This window comes from Rhinatrema bivittatum, chromosome 17 (assembly GCF_901001135.1).
Source record: "Rhinatrema bivittatum chromosome 17, aRhiBiv1.1, whole genome shotgun sequence".
Taxonomy (NCBI): domain Eukaryota; kingdom Metazoa; phylum Chordata; class Amphibia; order Gymnophiona; family Rhinatrematidae; genus Rhinatrema; species Rhinatrema bivittatum.
In genome coordinates, this window is record NC_042631.1 from 8,119,314 (window position 1) to 8,133,638 (window position 14,325).

Below are 14,325 nucleotides of genomic sequence, written 5' to 3' on the forward strand. Positions count from 1 at the left end.
GGCCAATGGTCAGTGGAGAAAGCATCCTGGTCCAACCACCACTTAGACGAGAGCAGTGCGGTTGGCTGTGCAGGCGTTTCTACCTCTTTTGCACAACCATCCAGTCAGAAAATGAGACGATAGTGGCCTGCATCAACCGCCAGGGTGGAACCAAGAGTCCAGTAGTTGTTCAGGAAGCAGCGAAGCTGGTGTGATGGGTGAAGCAGCATCTGGCTTTGACTGTAGCTTCTCACATTTAAGTCAGTGGAGCTTCCGGCTTTTCCAAATCTGAAGGTTGATGCGCCTCATGCAAAAGAATTAGGATGTCTGGATGTCAGAAGGGCTTTGTTGCAGTATCTAGAGGTCACTAAGTTTCAGATTGTCAGATCACCTCTTTGTGCTATGGAGTGGTGCGAAAAGGGTCAGAAGGCATCAAAAGTCATGATTGTGCTTTGGTTGAAGGAGGCTATTGGTTCCACATACATCTGTCTCTGTCGTCCTACCCCAGAGGAGTTAAGGGCTCATTTTACCTGGTCCCAGCAGCCTCCTGGGCAGAATGTCAGCTAGTGTGTTGCCACAAGAGATTTGCAGAGCAGCTACCTAGAAGTCTTTACATACCTTTGCCAGACACTACCGAATGGACATCCAGGCCTCAGATGTCTGCAATTTCTGTGAAAGTGTACTTTGAGTGGGACTCTCGCAGTCCCACCCTGGTTAGAGAAGCTTTGGTACATCCCAGGAGTCTGGACTGATCTGGGTATGTACAGGGAAAGGAAAATTGGTTCTTACCTGCTAATTTTCATTCCTGTAATACCACATATCAGTCCAGAGACCGCTCAGTGGGAGAAAGGAGATTTGGAGAGTCCTCTGTTTACTAGAATGGCACAGGTTTCTAAATTCCAAAGTTATAAATTTTTCTCTGCTCATTTGGGGGATATTCTAGCATTGGGTTATTAGAAGTTTTGACTATTCTGCTGGAAAGGAGCAATACCCAGGGAGTCCGGACTGATCTGTGGTACTACAGGAATGAAAATTAACAGGCAAGAACCAAAAATGTTCCTCTCTCTCAGACAAATACACCTTATACTCCACTATTTAAACTACAGTGCAAAGAATCTGCGATTTTAATAATGCTTCAGTTCCACAGGCCTCTCTAACCCATGATACTGGGAATCTCTTATGTGGGAAATATGTTCTCCAGTACTATTGTTGGTATTTTCTATGAACAGACTGCTCTTCAGATGTAGCAGCAGATAAAAGTCTGGAGTGTTTCACAGTCATCCTTTATGAGTTCAACAGTCTCTTTCACCTTTTGACCAAACAAGTTATCTCCCATACATAAAGAATCCACTAATTTGTCATGTAGGTTTTCTCTTAAATCAGAGAATCTCAGCCAGGCAAGACTTCAGGCTCCCTTACTTATGGCATAGGATCTTGAAGTGATCTCAAAACAGAATGAGGTGCTTGGTACATTCTTTAGCTACATTTATATGAGGTGTAAACTGTTGTGTCTAAGAAGACCAGATGAGGCATCTTATCCTCTGAAGGATATTATAAAGATATTGGACATTTGAAATTGTTGATGAAATTCTACTTTGCAAACATTGCTGACTAAAGATCTGTTTTTCCTGTATGATCTAGCAATCTTACATTTTTGCCTGAAAGATGCTGAAATGTGGCTTAGATCTTTTTGCTTTCCTCTATGTCGATTCCACATCTACAGATTCATAAGGTAATTGAACTATTCTATCTCCTGGACAGATTTGTATCTTGTATATAAGGTCAATTTTCCTGGTGACCGGAAGTGTAGAGCAATGAGTCTACTACAATTTATACTGCAAGTCTTGAAGGATTTTGAATCTGCAGTTCTAAAGCAGCTTACAGACTACCTCGACGAACACTCCCTTCTTGATCAATATCAATACCATAGTACTGAAACCCTCTTATCAAGTATGGATACAATTCACCAAGGTTTGACTCTGGGATATCTGATGTATCCATCTTTCTTGATCTGTTGCATTTGATACCATCAACCATGAACTTCTACTTTCTCATCTCAAGAATATTGTTTTTTCTGGACTGTCATTGTTCTCATCCTACCTAGATAATCGATTTCAGTAAGTACATTTAAACTCTGCTACCTCTTCTTGGTTTCCTCTCTACACTGGCATACCTCAGCCCTTTCTGCTGCTCTATTTAATATCTACATCACCCTTATTTGCCAGGTACTTCCCACTTTAGGGGGTCTCTTATTGTACATATGCTGACTATATCCAATTCTATATCCCTACCTGGCAATCTGCATTCCACATCCCAGTTTATCACCTTATGCTTATCATCCGGTAAATCATGATTACTCCATAAACTCTCCTCTAATCTCTCTAAAACAGAAATCTAAATACTCTGTAGCCCCTCATTTGACATTCCTAGCTCCATATCTGTTAACAATATACCCATCAAGATTTCATTCACTGCCCGCCACCTTGGCATTCTTCTTGATTCCAAACTTTTCATGAGAGCTCATATCAAATCAGTAGTCAAATCAACCTTCTACATACTACATCTTCTCAGACACGTTAAGCCTCTGAACCAAAAGCCTTTCAAACAATATTGAAATCTCTTACTGGTCTTGACTACTGCAATTCCCTGTATCTCAGCCTTCCACTTACCTCACTTAAACTTCTTCAGCTTTCTCAAAACACAGCAACACATCTAACACCAAACTTCATATTTCCCGTCCTGCTAAAACTACACTGGTTACCAATTTCCTGGAGGATAAAGTACAAAATTCTAATCATTCACAATCTCATTGACGACAACTGCCCCTGGCTGTCTAGTTCTTCACCTCTACACCCCTTCAATCCCAAAACCAATTCCTCCTTCAGATCCCATCCCCCAAAGCAATAAGACAACATAAGAGAGCGGGCCTTTTCTATTTCTGGCCCCATTTTATGGAACTTCATCAGAATGCAAAACAAGCAAGATTTTAGGAAAGTTCTAACACATCACCTATTTAAACAGGCTTTCACAGACCTTTTATGATCTCACCTGTCTGACTAGGCCCGCGGATAGGACCTTCCCCCTGATTCGGTCTATAGTCCCCCATTACTCTGTTGGTCTACTCATTTTTTATGTTATTTTAAAATAACTATTGTTTATAATGTTCCATAAACTAATTAAACTCATTTTATTGTAAATCACCCTGAACCTTGAAGGGTGTGGTCAACAAATTTTAATTAAATAAATTATGTACTGGTACTGAAATGACTTGTTTAGGTGCTCATATACACTGATGATGATTTCGATGTTCAGCTGTTCCTCCTACCACTTTTGAAGGCAGGTAAAGTTACGTTCTCAGGTAGAGATATACTTCTAGCTGGTTCTGATGAAGGGTCTGAAGGAATTCCTGTTGACTCCTCAAACAAATGGAAAGAGTAGGTGCCAAAACACAAATGAAGAGTCTTCTTCAGAGTCAGAAAATAGGAATGGGGACCTCCACCCTTGAGGCAGAATTGCGAGATTTTACCCAATTAATTCATCACTCCTGAAAAGGAGGCATGGAGGACAGTAACTGAGACATCTTTTCCAAAAAGGGTTTTATAAACAAAGGATGTAAATGGCATATTCTTCATACAGTTATGGACAAAATCCAACCATAACTTTTGAATAGACGGATAATGGGCAGGTGGTGCTACATTCTGGTACCAAAATAGCTGGAGTACTTTTTTCTGTGAGAGATCTGACACTAGTATTTCCACTTCCAGTTACTGAGTTTTTAGCATCATGGCAATAGATGTTTATAGCACCAAAATGTTTGGCACCATGGCAGTACATAAATGGCACCTAGATGGTTTTTGTACCAATGGAGTGTCAGCACAGTGTTTCCTGTGGAGGTATTTGAACCCCTCTGTGCTGGAGATCTTTTTGTCTTTCCTGTGCCAGTCAGATGAAGCTGATTCATCATTGAATCAATTGAGGACACTGACTGACCCTTTTTCTCTTAGCTACTGGGTCCCTTTAAACTTTTTCTCTCCCTACTTATAGAAAAAATAATTAACTTCAGTTTGAGATCCCTGTATGAGAGCGTTACAGGGGGTCAGAGCACACACAGAGCAGGTAGCTACCTCATGAGCTGGTGGTCCTAGGCAGCAGAAGCAAATCTAGTGGTAGTTGAGACTTGACTGTCTCTGCAATTTGACAAAAGAAAATCTCTCTCTCTATTTATATATCTCTATATCTTTTTTTTTAGGAAACAAAAAAAAAAAGCACACCACATACACTGAATTAAGAGAAAAATAAATACATCAGAAACAGAAGTTGAAAAATTATGAGCAGCAAACTAGAGAGAGAGCACAAAAAACTGTCCTTTTACTTTGGCAGGAGAAAATAAAACTGAGGGGACTTGTGCAGTGATGACTGTGCAGGAATATCCATGCATGCTTAGAAAAACTTCTAAGGTCTTGCTGAGCTCTGGGCATGCAGTTTCCATGTTGGCACCGTCATACACTTGTGTGACTGAATTCAGTCCTGCTAGTTCATGTAGAAAGATACACATTTTCTGGTAAAACTGTGTGCACATCACAGCATCCCTTTTTACTTAACATAAGACCTGCCATACTGGGTCAGACCAAGGGTCCATCAAGCCCAGTATCCTGTTTCCAACAGTGGCCAATCCAGGTCACAAGTACCTGGCAGGATTGCAAAGAGTAGCTACATTATATTCCAAGCTGCTTATCCCAAAATAATGGCCCTAGTGTGATGTAATGTATGCTTCTTCTAAACATGGCTGATTGCAAGGGCACAGGAGAAATACAGAAGAGTACCTTCAAGAAATTAATATAAATGCTTAAAAATAAAGAGTTGAAGTAGGGTGCCTATTTTTACCATCTGTTTATCTTATAGTTTTATCCAAATTAGATTGCTATACAGTACTGATAGGGTTGCCTAAAGATAGACATCAGAGGCTTCAAGTGACAAAATATGGCTGCTTGGCGTCTTGTAGATGCTCAATGGAGATAGCACATAACCTCTATTCTTGAGAACCTGCACTGGCTTCCAGTGAGACTTAGGGAGTAGTTCAAACTACAGATATTGGTTTTCAAAGTTTTACATAGTATGGGTTGCAGTTATCTGGAAAAAAATCAAGTTAATCTGCAGTTTGCGATTTTCTCAGGGAAACGTAATCCCAGTCCCAAGAGATATGAAAAAGGAAAAGTACAAGGAAGCAAGCATGCTCATGCTCTTCCACATTTATATAGATTCAGAAAGGCCTGGAAATCTTTTTATGGCTCTTTTTGGTGGGACCTGCAATTGGTTTATGTCTTATGTACTTTCTTTTGCATAAAGCTGGATTTGGTATATAAGTGAATGCATATGAATAGTGACTTGCAAGAGTATTCTATCCCCTAAAAAAAAAAAAAAAGAGTCAGCAGATTTGTATGGATTACAAGTTACACACAGATTGTTCCAGACAGTATGTTTATTGCAAACCAGTATGCTCTTAAAGTAAATTTTCAAAGTCACAATTCATTATTTCTCTGCATTTTTTGTAAAATAAAATTAAACTCTGAAATTGCAGCTTGCATAAGTATTCAACCCCTTCAGACTAGAACTTGGTAAAACCACCTTTTGCTTCAATAATAGCTTTAAGTCTGTTTCTCCCATTTTTAGCAGACTGAAGCAGATTGTCTTGCAGTATCTTGCAGCACTTTACGTTGAGTCGTTGATGCCAGACCCATGAATTTTGGCTTCTAAGTTTTTGGCCTCACCGCTGGATTCGGGGAATCCATTACAATGGAGTTGTATAGAAGCACGTCCATTGAAATGTACTTACGGGAAGACTGCTTTAATTTTTGATATATACCGCCATGTATTTCGTCTTTGCATTCAAGATTAGGCATAGTTACATCTTTAAAATTTCCCCCTGATGAAGCCTTCTGTTTGTAGGCTGAAACGAAGAATTCTTTGGTGAATATAAGAAAGGAAGACAACAAATTGAGGATTTAGGATGATTTGTTAAAAAAAAAAAAAAAAAAAAAATCTGTCAACCCTTTGAATCTGACATAATACCCGAGAAGGTGGTGATAAGGTTCTACGAAGTTGTTGAAGAAACAGATTTACAACTTTCTCATTGATCAAAGCTGATACTACACATTGTTGTGAATATCAGTTTTTTATTGGAAAGATGTGAATGAGTGTTTGTGATTCTGCAGCTGTGTTTTGGGATTCTCTGTTATTGACTGAGCTATCAACGTTTTTGAAATTGATTGCTCTGTTTAATGTTTTAAATGTTTTATATTTAATAGATCGCAATTCGACAAACAAACATCAAAGCGATGACTAAAAAGTGCCAAATAAAATATATAGGCAGACAGCAGTTACAAATTAACCTGACATTAATAGAACAAATAAGAATAAACTAGAAATATAGTTTTGGTTTTATTTCCTGTATTGTTTACTGGTGTTCTTTGCCCTGGGATTTTTGGAAAGGGCAGATTATAAATGGAGAAAAGCACATCTAAAACTGGACAATTTTCCTTCTGTTCTTTATTCATGGGAATTAATTTACTCTACCATTAAATTAAAACAGAAGGTATATGCCTTAAACCAATGCTTTGCAAACAATCTTTAGAATTGTACCTGAATCTGGTCAATTGATTCTTTCTGCGTTCGCTGCTCACTTGTATGAGGCGGTTGATACATAGATTGGGATGCTGTGTAACCCTCACTCGTGGAAGAAATCAAAGCAACCTAAGTAAGGAAAAGGTTGCAGGAGAAAATATGTAAGCAATACATCTACAAGAAAATTAAATTCTTCCAACAAAAGGAAGTCTGCTTTACTGATTAAAGTTATGACTATGCAAAAAAAATGTTATGCTTTGGAGGAGGGGGGAGTTTGATAATACCAGATACTACAATCTTGTAAAATAATAGATTCCTGACCAGGGATTTTAGAGGCCCACACTGTTGAGAGAACTACTTAAAGTATCACTTCCTAATCCTGAAGTTAGGGAATATCACCACTATGTTCTTTGGCCACTGCTCCCAGATGCCTCAATAGGCAGAATATAAACAGATCTACTAGTGGAAGAACGAAGTGAACACGCATATTTTGTCTTTCAAAGAGAAAGATAGGCCTTCACCTTTTGCAGAATGTTTCACATGTATTGGCCCATGAAGAGCAGGTAGGACACTATACAGGAAGAGATCATAAGGTTTTAATAAACCTTTCTCCCAACAAGGTCAAGGGTGCACGAGGCATGTTCTTGGCCTTCTTGACAGCAGTGGAGGCAGAGGTTGTTTCTGAAATCAGAGAGCCTTCTGGACATGACAGGCCTAACAGTATCGGCCCGAGCTTTCTCAGCAGCCGCTTCAGAGCTTTTTTTTTTTTTTTTTTTAAAGGAACCTCAGCACAAAAACTAAACACCACAAGCAAGGAAAGCAAAAAAAAAAAAAATATATATACTTCCCTGCCTCTGGATTCCACAAAACGCTGAAAGTGGTGAGGGAACCTGGACCCTCCAGCTGTTGCCTTCCTCCCCCCCCCCCCCGATTTCCAAGGGTCAAGCTATCTCAGGGATCACCAACCCCCCACTCTCCCTGCTCTACCCGAGGGATGGCCCATAAAGGAACCTAACTCCTCAGAGATCCTTCCTGTTAGGAATCTTCGCTCTTCTTCCTAAATTTTAAACTCCAGACTGCAGGTTTGCACCTCTACCATCTGCTAGAGACAGAGAAATACTGAGGGACTGCAGGTGGCACTTACGTAACAGTGCCTGAAACGTTTTCATTCTCTGCCTCCATCAGTTGGAAAAGGATGCAAACCCCACTAGTCTGGACTGATCTGGGGTACATGCAGGAACTGTGGTTTCAGCCAATCTGAACAGCATCCTGTTCAGGAATAAGGAAACAGGCAAGATTGTTCACAGCCCTAACCCATGGGCACATTTTCACCATTTAGAACAACTCAATTAGAGTGCTTTACCATACAAGAGCTAGTTATCAAACAATATGGAACAGCTTACCTGCGTAGATTCTGCTTGCACTGGGACTTGGTTAGGCTGTGCAAGCCTAGATTCGGTATGTACTGCAGAAAAATAAGTCCTTTTAATAGACATTCAATGTTTTAAGAGCCAATGCAGCTTATTTTCAAAACTACACTTCATTTTGATCAATATGGAACCTGGTATAACAGTTTCACATGATGCACAGCCTGCTCTTAGCAATGCTAGAAATTCCATAAAGCCTCTCACATTCCTGTCATCAACCTGAATGATTCTAATAAGAGTTTGAAAGTCTGAACAAGATAAGAGGCTTATAAGTTTCTCTCATTTTTTGGCAAGGAGGGTGGGGAGGAAAGGGAGAGAGAGAGACTTCCTTCTCCTTTTCAGCTCTGCCTCCATCTCCTGAAGTCTTCTGTTGCTCCCTTTTCTTTTTTCTTGAGTCAAAGATCCCACATCTGCTCATCTCAAACTCCCCTGCTCCTACCCCTCCATCTTTTCTTCCAGAGACTATCATAATTTACTTTTTATTGGGCTACCACAAAAGCAGCCTTTGTGCACTGCAGCTCTGCACATTTACTGACCGGTTCCAACATAGGCAACCATTATTTCACTGCCCTGGCTCCCAATGCAGACTACCTACCATCATTCATAGCATAATATACATCACTTCCCTATGGACACAAGCTTTATACTCCCAGCAGATCACTGCGTTTATCTAAGCAACAGAAACTTGATATTCCTTCAGTACGTCATGCTCATCTCGACTGCACTAGGGAACTGGCTTTTTCAATTGCTGGTCCTACGTTTTGGAACTATTTACCATTTCAACACAAAAGAATTAAGAAAGCCTTAAAAACTAATTTGGTCATTCAAGCTCTTAAGGATTTAATACCACCTGACACCAGCAGTTAATCAACTAATATACTTCATCTCAGCGAGTGCGTACCAACATTGTATTGTCAGTGTTTAAATATTTATAGATTTTATTATGAATTGTCATTATTAAATATCTTTGCACCAATTTGTTATGCGTTTTATGTATGTTTTTATGTTATCCACCCTGAATTTTGGAGGGTGTGGGATACAAGCGATTTAAAATAAATCTGTTATCTCCGAGTCTCTTACCACTCTAGCTCACATCCAATACCCCTCATCCTTCCCTCACTACTCCATCATCTCTTCACCATCTACTCCTGTGGGAATTAGGCATCACTGTGAAGCATTTGTGCATAATTCCCCTCCTGCACAAAATTTTAATATTTCGTGCAGAATGGCTGTGGGTGGACAAAAGAAAGATACCTGGGGCCACAGGATGCAGTCAGTGTCTGCTTGCACAGCATTAAACCATGCAGAATGTGTTGGTGTCAACCCATCGTCCTTTTTGGAATCACAAAATAAATTGAATACGACCCTTTTTGATGTTCTAATATTGGAACTGGGCGAATTGCCTGCAATTGAATCAACTTGTCTAAAAATGGTCCCTTTAGTTTACAAAGAGAAACTTTTGGTGGTAATGTTTCTGTGTCGGTGTGGTTTGTTTTCATATCTAATTCAGCCCTACTTCCCTCTCTCAAGACCCTCCTCCAGCTCTAGCCCTTCAACTGCCCTCCCCAGCCTCACCCACCCTAGACAGTCCTTGCAAACCGTCCAAACCTTTAGCATAGTTTTCAAGGTCTCACAGATCCAACATGGTCTAGTTGCATTTACAATGAGGTGTTTAAAAAAAAAAAAAAGTATTACAAACCTTGAGGACAAACCATCTGGGGTAGATCCATGTTTTGGGCAGGGTTCATAGGTTGTGCTGACACAATTGCAGGGTCAATGTTCTGATTCTCAAACTCTAGCATGGAATCCTACGAGGATATTCATTGAAATATTACAGAGCTAATACATTAGTATGGCTAAGTCTTCAAGCCTAATTAATAATTCTGATGATAGCAATTGCTAACCTGCATGAAGTTGTATGGTCCCTGCATTTGTGCCATAAGGTCTTGTACTCGCTGCCGCCTCACTATAGGGTCTGGTTGGGCCACGGTACTTAGCGTGTGGGGCTCTGCAACTGCCACAGGCGTAGCTTGCGGTTGTTGAAGAGAATTTACAACCTGAGAAAAGAAAATGGGTCTAGTTAAAGGCGGATATAAAGCAACCTTTCTAAAATCCTCTTTGTACTTGTTCCCCTTCTTTCCAGACTGCCTGGCTCAGCCCCTTGCTGACAAAATGCTAAAAGTTTGAGATCAAGCACTTCAAATGCTTCTCTGGCCCATAACATAATAATGATGGCAGAAGAGACCATCTGGCCCATCCAGTTTCTCATTGTAGTAACTGCCACTCCATGCAGGTTACCCCAAGCCTTATGTTAAGGGTAGTAACATCAAAATTCCCGGTACGTACCCAGATCAGCCCAGACTCCTGGGTTCTGCCTCCCCTCCAGCAGATGGAGGCAGAGAAAGTTTTACTGACATTGCAGCATAACAGGGGGTGCCACCTGCCATCCCTCAATGTCTCCAGCAGATGGTGGAGGTGCAAAGCCTGCAGTCTAAGATTTAAAATATATATATATGTATGTATATGTTAAAAGATACTAAGCGAGACAAGAAGATCCAAGATTACTTGCCTCCCAGGGGGTTGTTGGGTCCTGGTGGGGCCATTCCTCCTGGTCTGAGGCAGATGAGCAGGGGGTTGGGGACCCTTTATTGCTGGACAGGGTAGAAAACTGGGGGTTCCAGTTCTCCCTCTGAAGGAGGAACAGCGCCTGCTGCAGTCTTCTTCCAAGGGAAGTGCTAATTTTGAGTGCTTAAAGTTTTGTTTAAAAAGAAAGAAAGGGGTTGCCGTCTGCCTTACAGACAATCAGGCGACTCTGCTTCTAATTCCCCGTTCCTTCGGCAGCTCTTAGTTTGTTGCAGCTCAACGCCACTTTCTCATGCCACACGGGTTGTGCTGCTCAGTTTGTGGAGACGCACGCGCCTCTCGCACGGTAGCCAATGCCCCTGGTATTTGAGGGGGAGAGGGCACTTTGGGGATTGCGACAGTGACATTGGCCGGCTGCCGCAAGCCTGGGAGGCTCTTTTCCAGGGAGGCTGCCTGTGGATGACCCCGTCCTGCTGAGCACGGAAAAAGCAGCCATTTTATCCACATTCTCAGCAACCTTGTGAGCCATTGAAGGGGAGGGGGATTTCCCTCCTCCTTTGACCCCCGGTGGTTAGGACCTCTGGGGGAGGTCAAGATACTGGGGGAACTGTGCAGGAGGAGAGGGATTCAGATGCCTCTTCTACTTTTTCATCTGATTTTGTTCTCCTATTGCATAAAGCTTATAAGGCCAGGAAAGCTGCAGGGTGGCTTAGAGCTGCGCAGGGGGTTTCAGCACACCCAAGGCCAGCGAAATCCCGGGCTGCGGGGGCTACAAGTGTCCCACGGGTCCCAGTGGCCTTAGTACGGGCTACTGCCACAGAGAGCTCCTCCGAGGTTTCAGAAAGAGGATATGCGGGAGCAGGGCCCACCAGGGGTCAGATCCAGGTTTGGTGGATCAAGATTCGGATCAGGCACTCACCAAGAGCCTGGCTGTGGAAGGGGATGATCCTAAGGTGGTAGGAATGTGCCACAAGAAGGAGCTGGATCCCCTGATACCCACTGTTCTGGGAATAAAGGTCCCAACGAGAGGAATCTGGGCGGGAAGTGGACCTGGTCATGGCTGGCCTTCAGGATCCAACAAGGACTTTTCCATTTCACCAGTCGTTGGTGTTTAGGGAGTGAGATACTCCCGAGACAGACCTGAAGGTCAGCAGAGCCATGGATAAGTTGTATCCTTTGCCAGAGGATACACCTGAGCTCCTGAAGGTCCCAAAAAAGGTAGATGCACCGGTTTGGGCAGTAACTAAGACTGACTATTCCAGTTGCTGGTTCTACAGCCCTGAAAGACCTTCAGGATAGGAAGTTGGAAGTGCACCTCATGAAGATTTTTGAAGTGTCTGCCCTTGGCATTTGAGCTGCTGTGCGTAGCAGTTTCATGTTGAGAGCAGGCTTGCGCTCGGGTTCAGCAGTTGCAAGCAGACAGGTCTTTTTCTGATTCTGAGATGCAGCAGGCAGAGTGGCTGGAAGCTGTGGTGGCCTATGGTGCTGATGTGTTATACGATCTCGTTGGGACCTCCTCCAGAACAATGTTGTCAGTGGTTTCGGCCCAGAGGCTCTTCTGGTTGAGGAATTTGTAGGCAGACGTATCATCCAAGTCTCAGTTGGGAGCCTTGCCTTTCAAGGGGAAATAGCTCTTTGGTCAGAGGACATGATCCAGCTTCTCAGGGAGAACAAGGTTCATAAACTGCCTGAAGATAAGCCGAAAGGGAAAGAGTCCTTTCCTTCTCATTCCCGCTTCAGAGGAAACAGACGTTTTCGACCTATCAGAGCGTCAGGAGGTACCCAGATACAGTCCTCGGGAAGGTAACCGTCCTGGAACCAGTCCTTTCGAGTGAAGCTGAGAAGAGATGGCTCCACCCAGGATGGTGGTGGAGCCAAGTCCGCCCAGTGATGCAAGGCTGGCCCAATCCTCTGAGCCAGTCATAGGAGGCTGATTGTCTGTTCTACGAGAAGTGGGCCAGGATCACGTCAGACTGGTGGATCTTGAGTGTGATAAAACAAGGTTACACTTCATAATTTGCTCGGCCGATAAGAGATTTGTTCTTGGTCTCCCTGTGTACTTATGAGGAAAAGAAATTGGCAATACAGGAAACTTGTCATCTTTGCAAGCTGGGAGCTACTGTGAGGAGCAGGGGACAGGCCAATATTCCATTTATTTATTTATAAACTTTTTTTATACCGACATTAGTACATCATAGTTCAAGAAGGAAGGCTTTATCCCAGATATATTACGCAGTTCATTTACCTCCCTCCCGTTATGTTGAAATGCAGTTTTGTAAAGCCAATTTGCTGTAATTCATGTTACTTGTAAACAGATATGATGTTCCAAACGAATGTCGGTCTAGAAAAACTTTAAATAAGGCACATTCCGCCCAATCCTCAATTTAAAAAAAGGTGAACTTGACTCTAAAAGTTCCTTGGTTTTGAATGGAGACTCTGTGCTTGGTGCACAAGTGGGAGTTCCTGGCATCTCTGGATTTGACTGAAGCATACTTGTACCTAGGAATCCAGCTCGATCAAAGATATGAGATTCAAGGTTGTGGGGGAACATTTTCAGTTTTGCGCCCTGCCTTTCAGTCTGGCAATGGCGCCCAGGACCTTCACACCAAGGTGATGGTCGTGGTGGCTGCGGCCCTCCGGGACAGGTCTTGGTTCACCCCTATCTGGACGACTGGCTGATTTGAGCGAATTCAGAAGTCCTTTGCTGGGAGGCAGTGGACTTGGTCCTCCAGCATCTGCGGTAGTTAAGATGGATAATCAGTCTGTCCAAGAGTCATCTTTTCCCTTCCCAGATTTTGGAGCTCCTGGGGCGCTTTTCGATTTTAAGGTGGGGAAGTTATTCCTCACCGAAGAGTGGATTTCCAAATTGCAAGCTCAAGTTTGCGGATTGTTGAGGAAGCAGGTACCCAAGATCTGGGATTACCTGCATGTTCTTGGGTCTATGGCTTCCACCTTGGAGTTGGTTCCATGGGCATTTTCTCATGAGGCCTCTACAGTTGGTTTTACTGTCCTGATGGGACCAGTTGTCAAAGCAGTTTCAGCTGCCAATTCATGGTGGCTGCTCCCGGACAAGTCAAGCCAAGATGTGGATCTAGATATCCTGGTCTGGACGAACATCACCATCAATGCCAGTCTCTCTGGTTGGGCAGCATTGTGTCAGGACCCATCCCTACAGGGCAATGGTCGAAGAAAAACTTTATGGTCCATCAGTTGGTTAGAGACCAGAGCCGTATATGTTTGGCTCTACAGGCATTTCTACCCCTGGTGAGGGGGAAGCAGGTGAGAGTCTTGGAAAATGCGACAACAGTGGCTTATATCAATCGACAGGGTGGCACAGGAAGCCTGGGATCTAATCAGCTGGGCAGAACAACATCTAGCACTATTAGCCTCTCACACAGCGGGCACGGACAACATGCAAGCGGATTTTCTGAGCTGACAACAGCTGGAACCTGGAGAGTGGGAGCTGTCAGAGGAATTGATGGGCCTCATCAGTCACTGATGGGGCACGCCGTACATGGATCTAATGGTGACTTTCCACAATGCCAAGGCCCTGTGGTTCTTCAGTTGAATAAGGAAACGAGGAGCAGAGAGTGTATATGCCTTAGGGTTACTCTGGCCAACAAACATCCTTCTGTACCTGTTTCTGCCTTGGCCGCTGGTGGGAAAGGTCTTACGATGCATAGGAGGTCTATTGAGGCAACGTGATCCTCATTGT

At 42.9% G+C, this 14,325-nt stretch overlaps 1 protein-coding gene across 4 annotated transcripts in view; it reads right to left on the reverse strand.

Annotated features, from left to right (window-relative positions):
- CAPRIN1 (cell cycle associated protein 1) overlaps positions 1 to 14,325 on the reverse strand; it is a 69,969-nt gene that overhangs the window by 14,574 nt on the left and 41,070 nt on the right. For all 4 annotated transcript variants that reach the window (XM_029582456.1, XM_029582458.1, XM_029582457.1 and 1 more), the window contains 4 exons: positions 9,932 to 10,084; positions 9,727 to 9,835; positions 8,004 to 8,065; positions 6,619 to 6,729 (listed from right to left, as the gene is read on the reverse strand). In XM_029582456.1, coding sequence (XP_029438316.1) covers positions 6,619 to 6,729; positions 8,004 to 8,065; positions 9,727 to 9,835; positions 9,932 to 10,084 — 435 coding nt within the window. The remainder of the gene's footprint in view (positions 1 to 6,618; positions 6,730 to 8,003; positions 8,066 to 9,726; positions 9,836 to 9,931; positions 10,085 to 14,325) is intronic.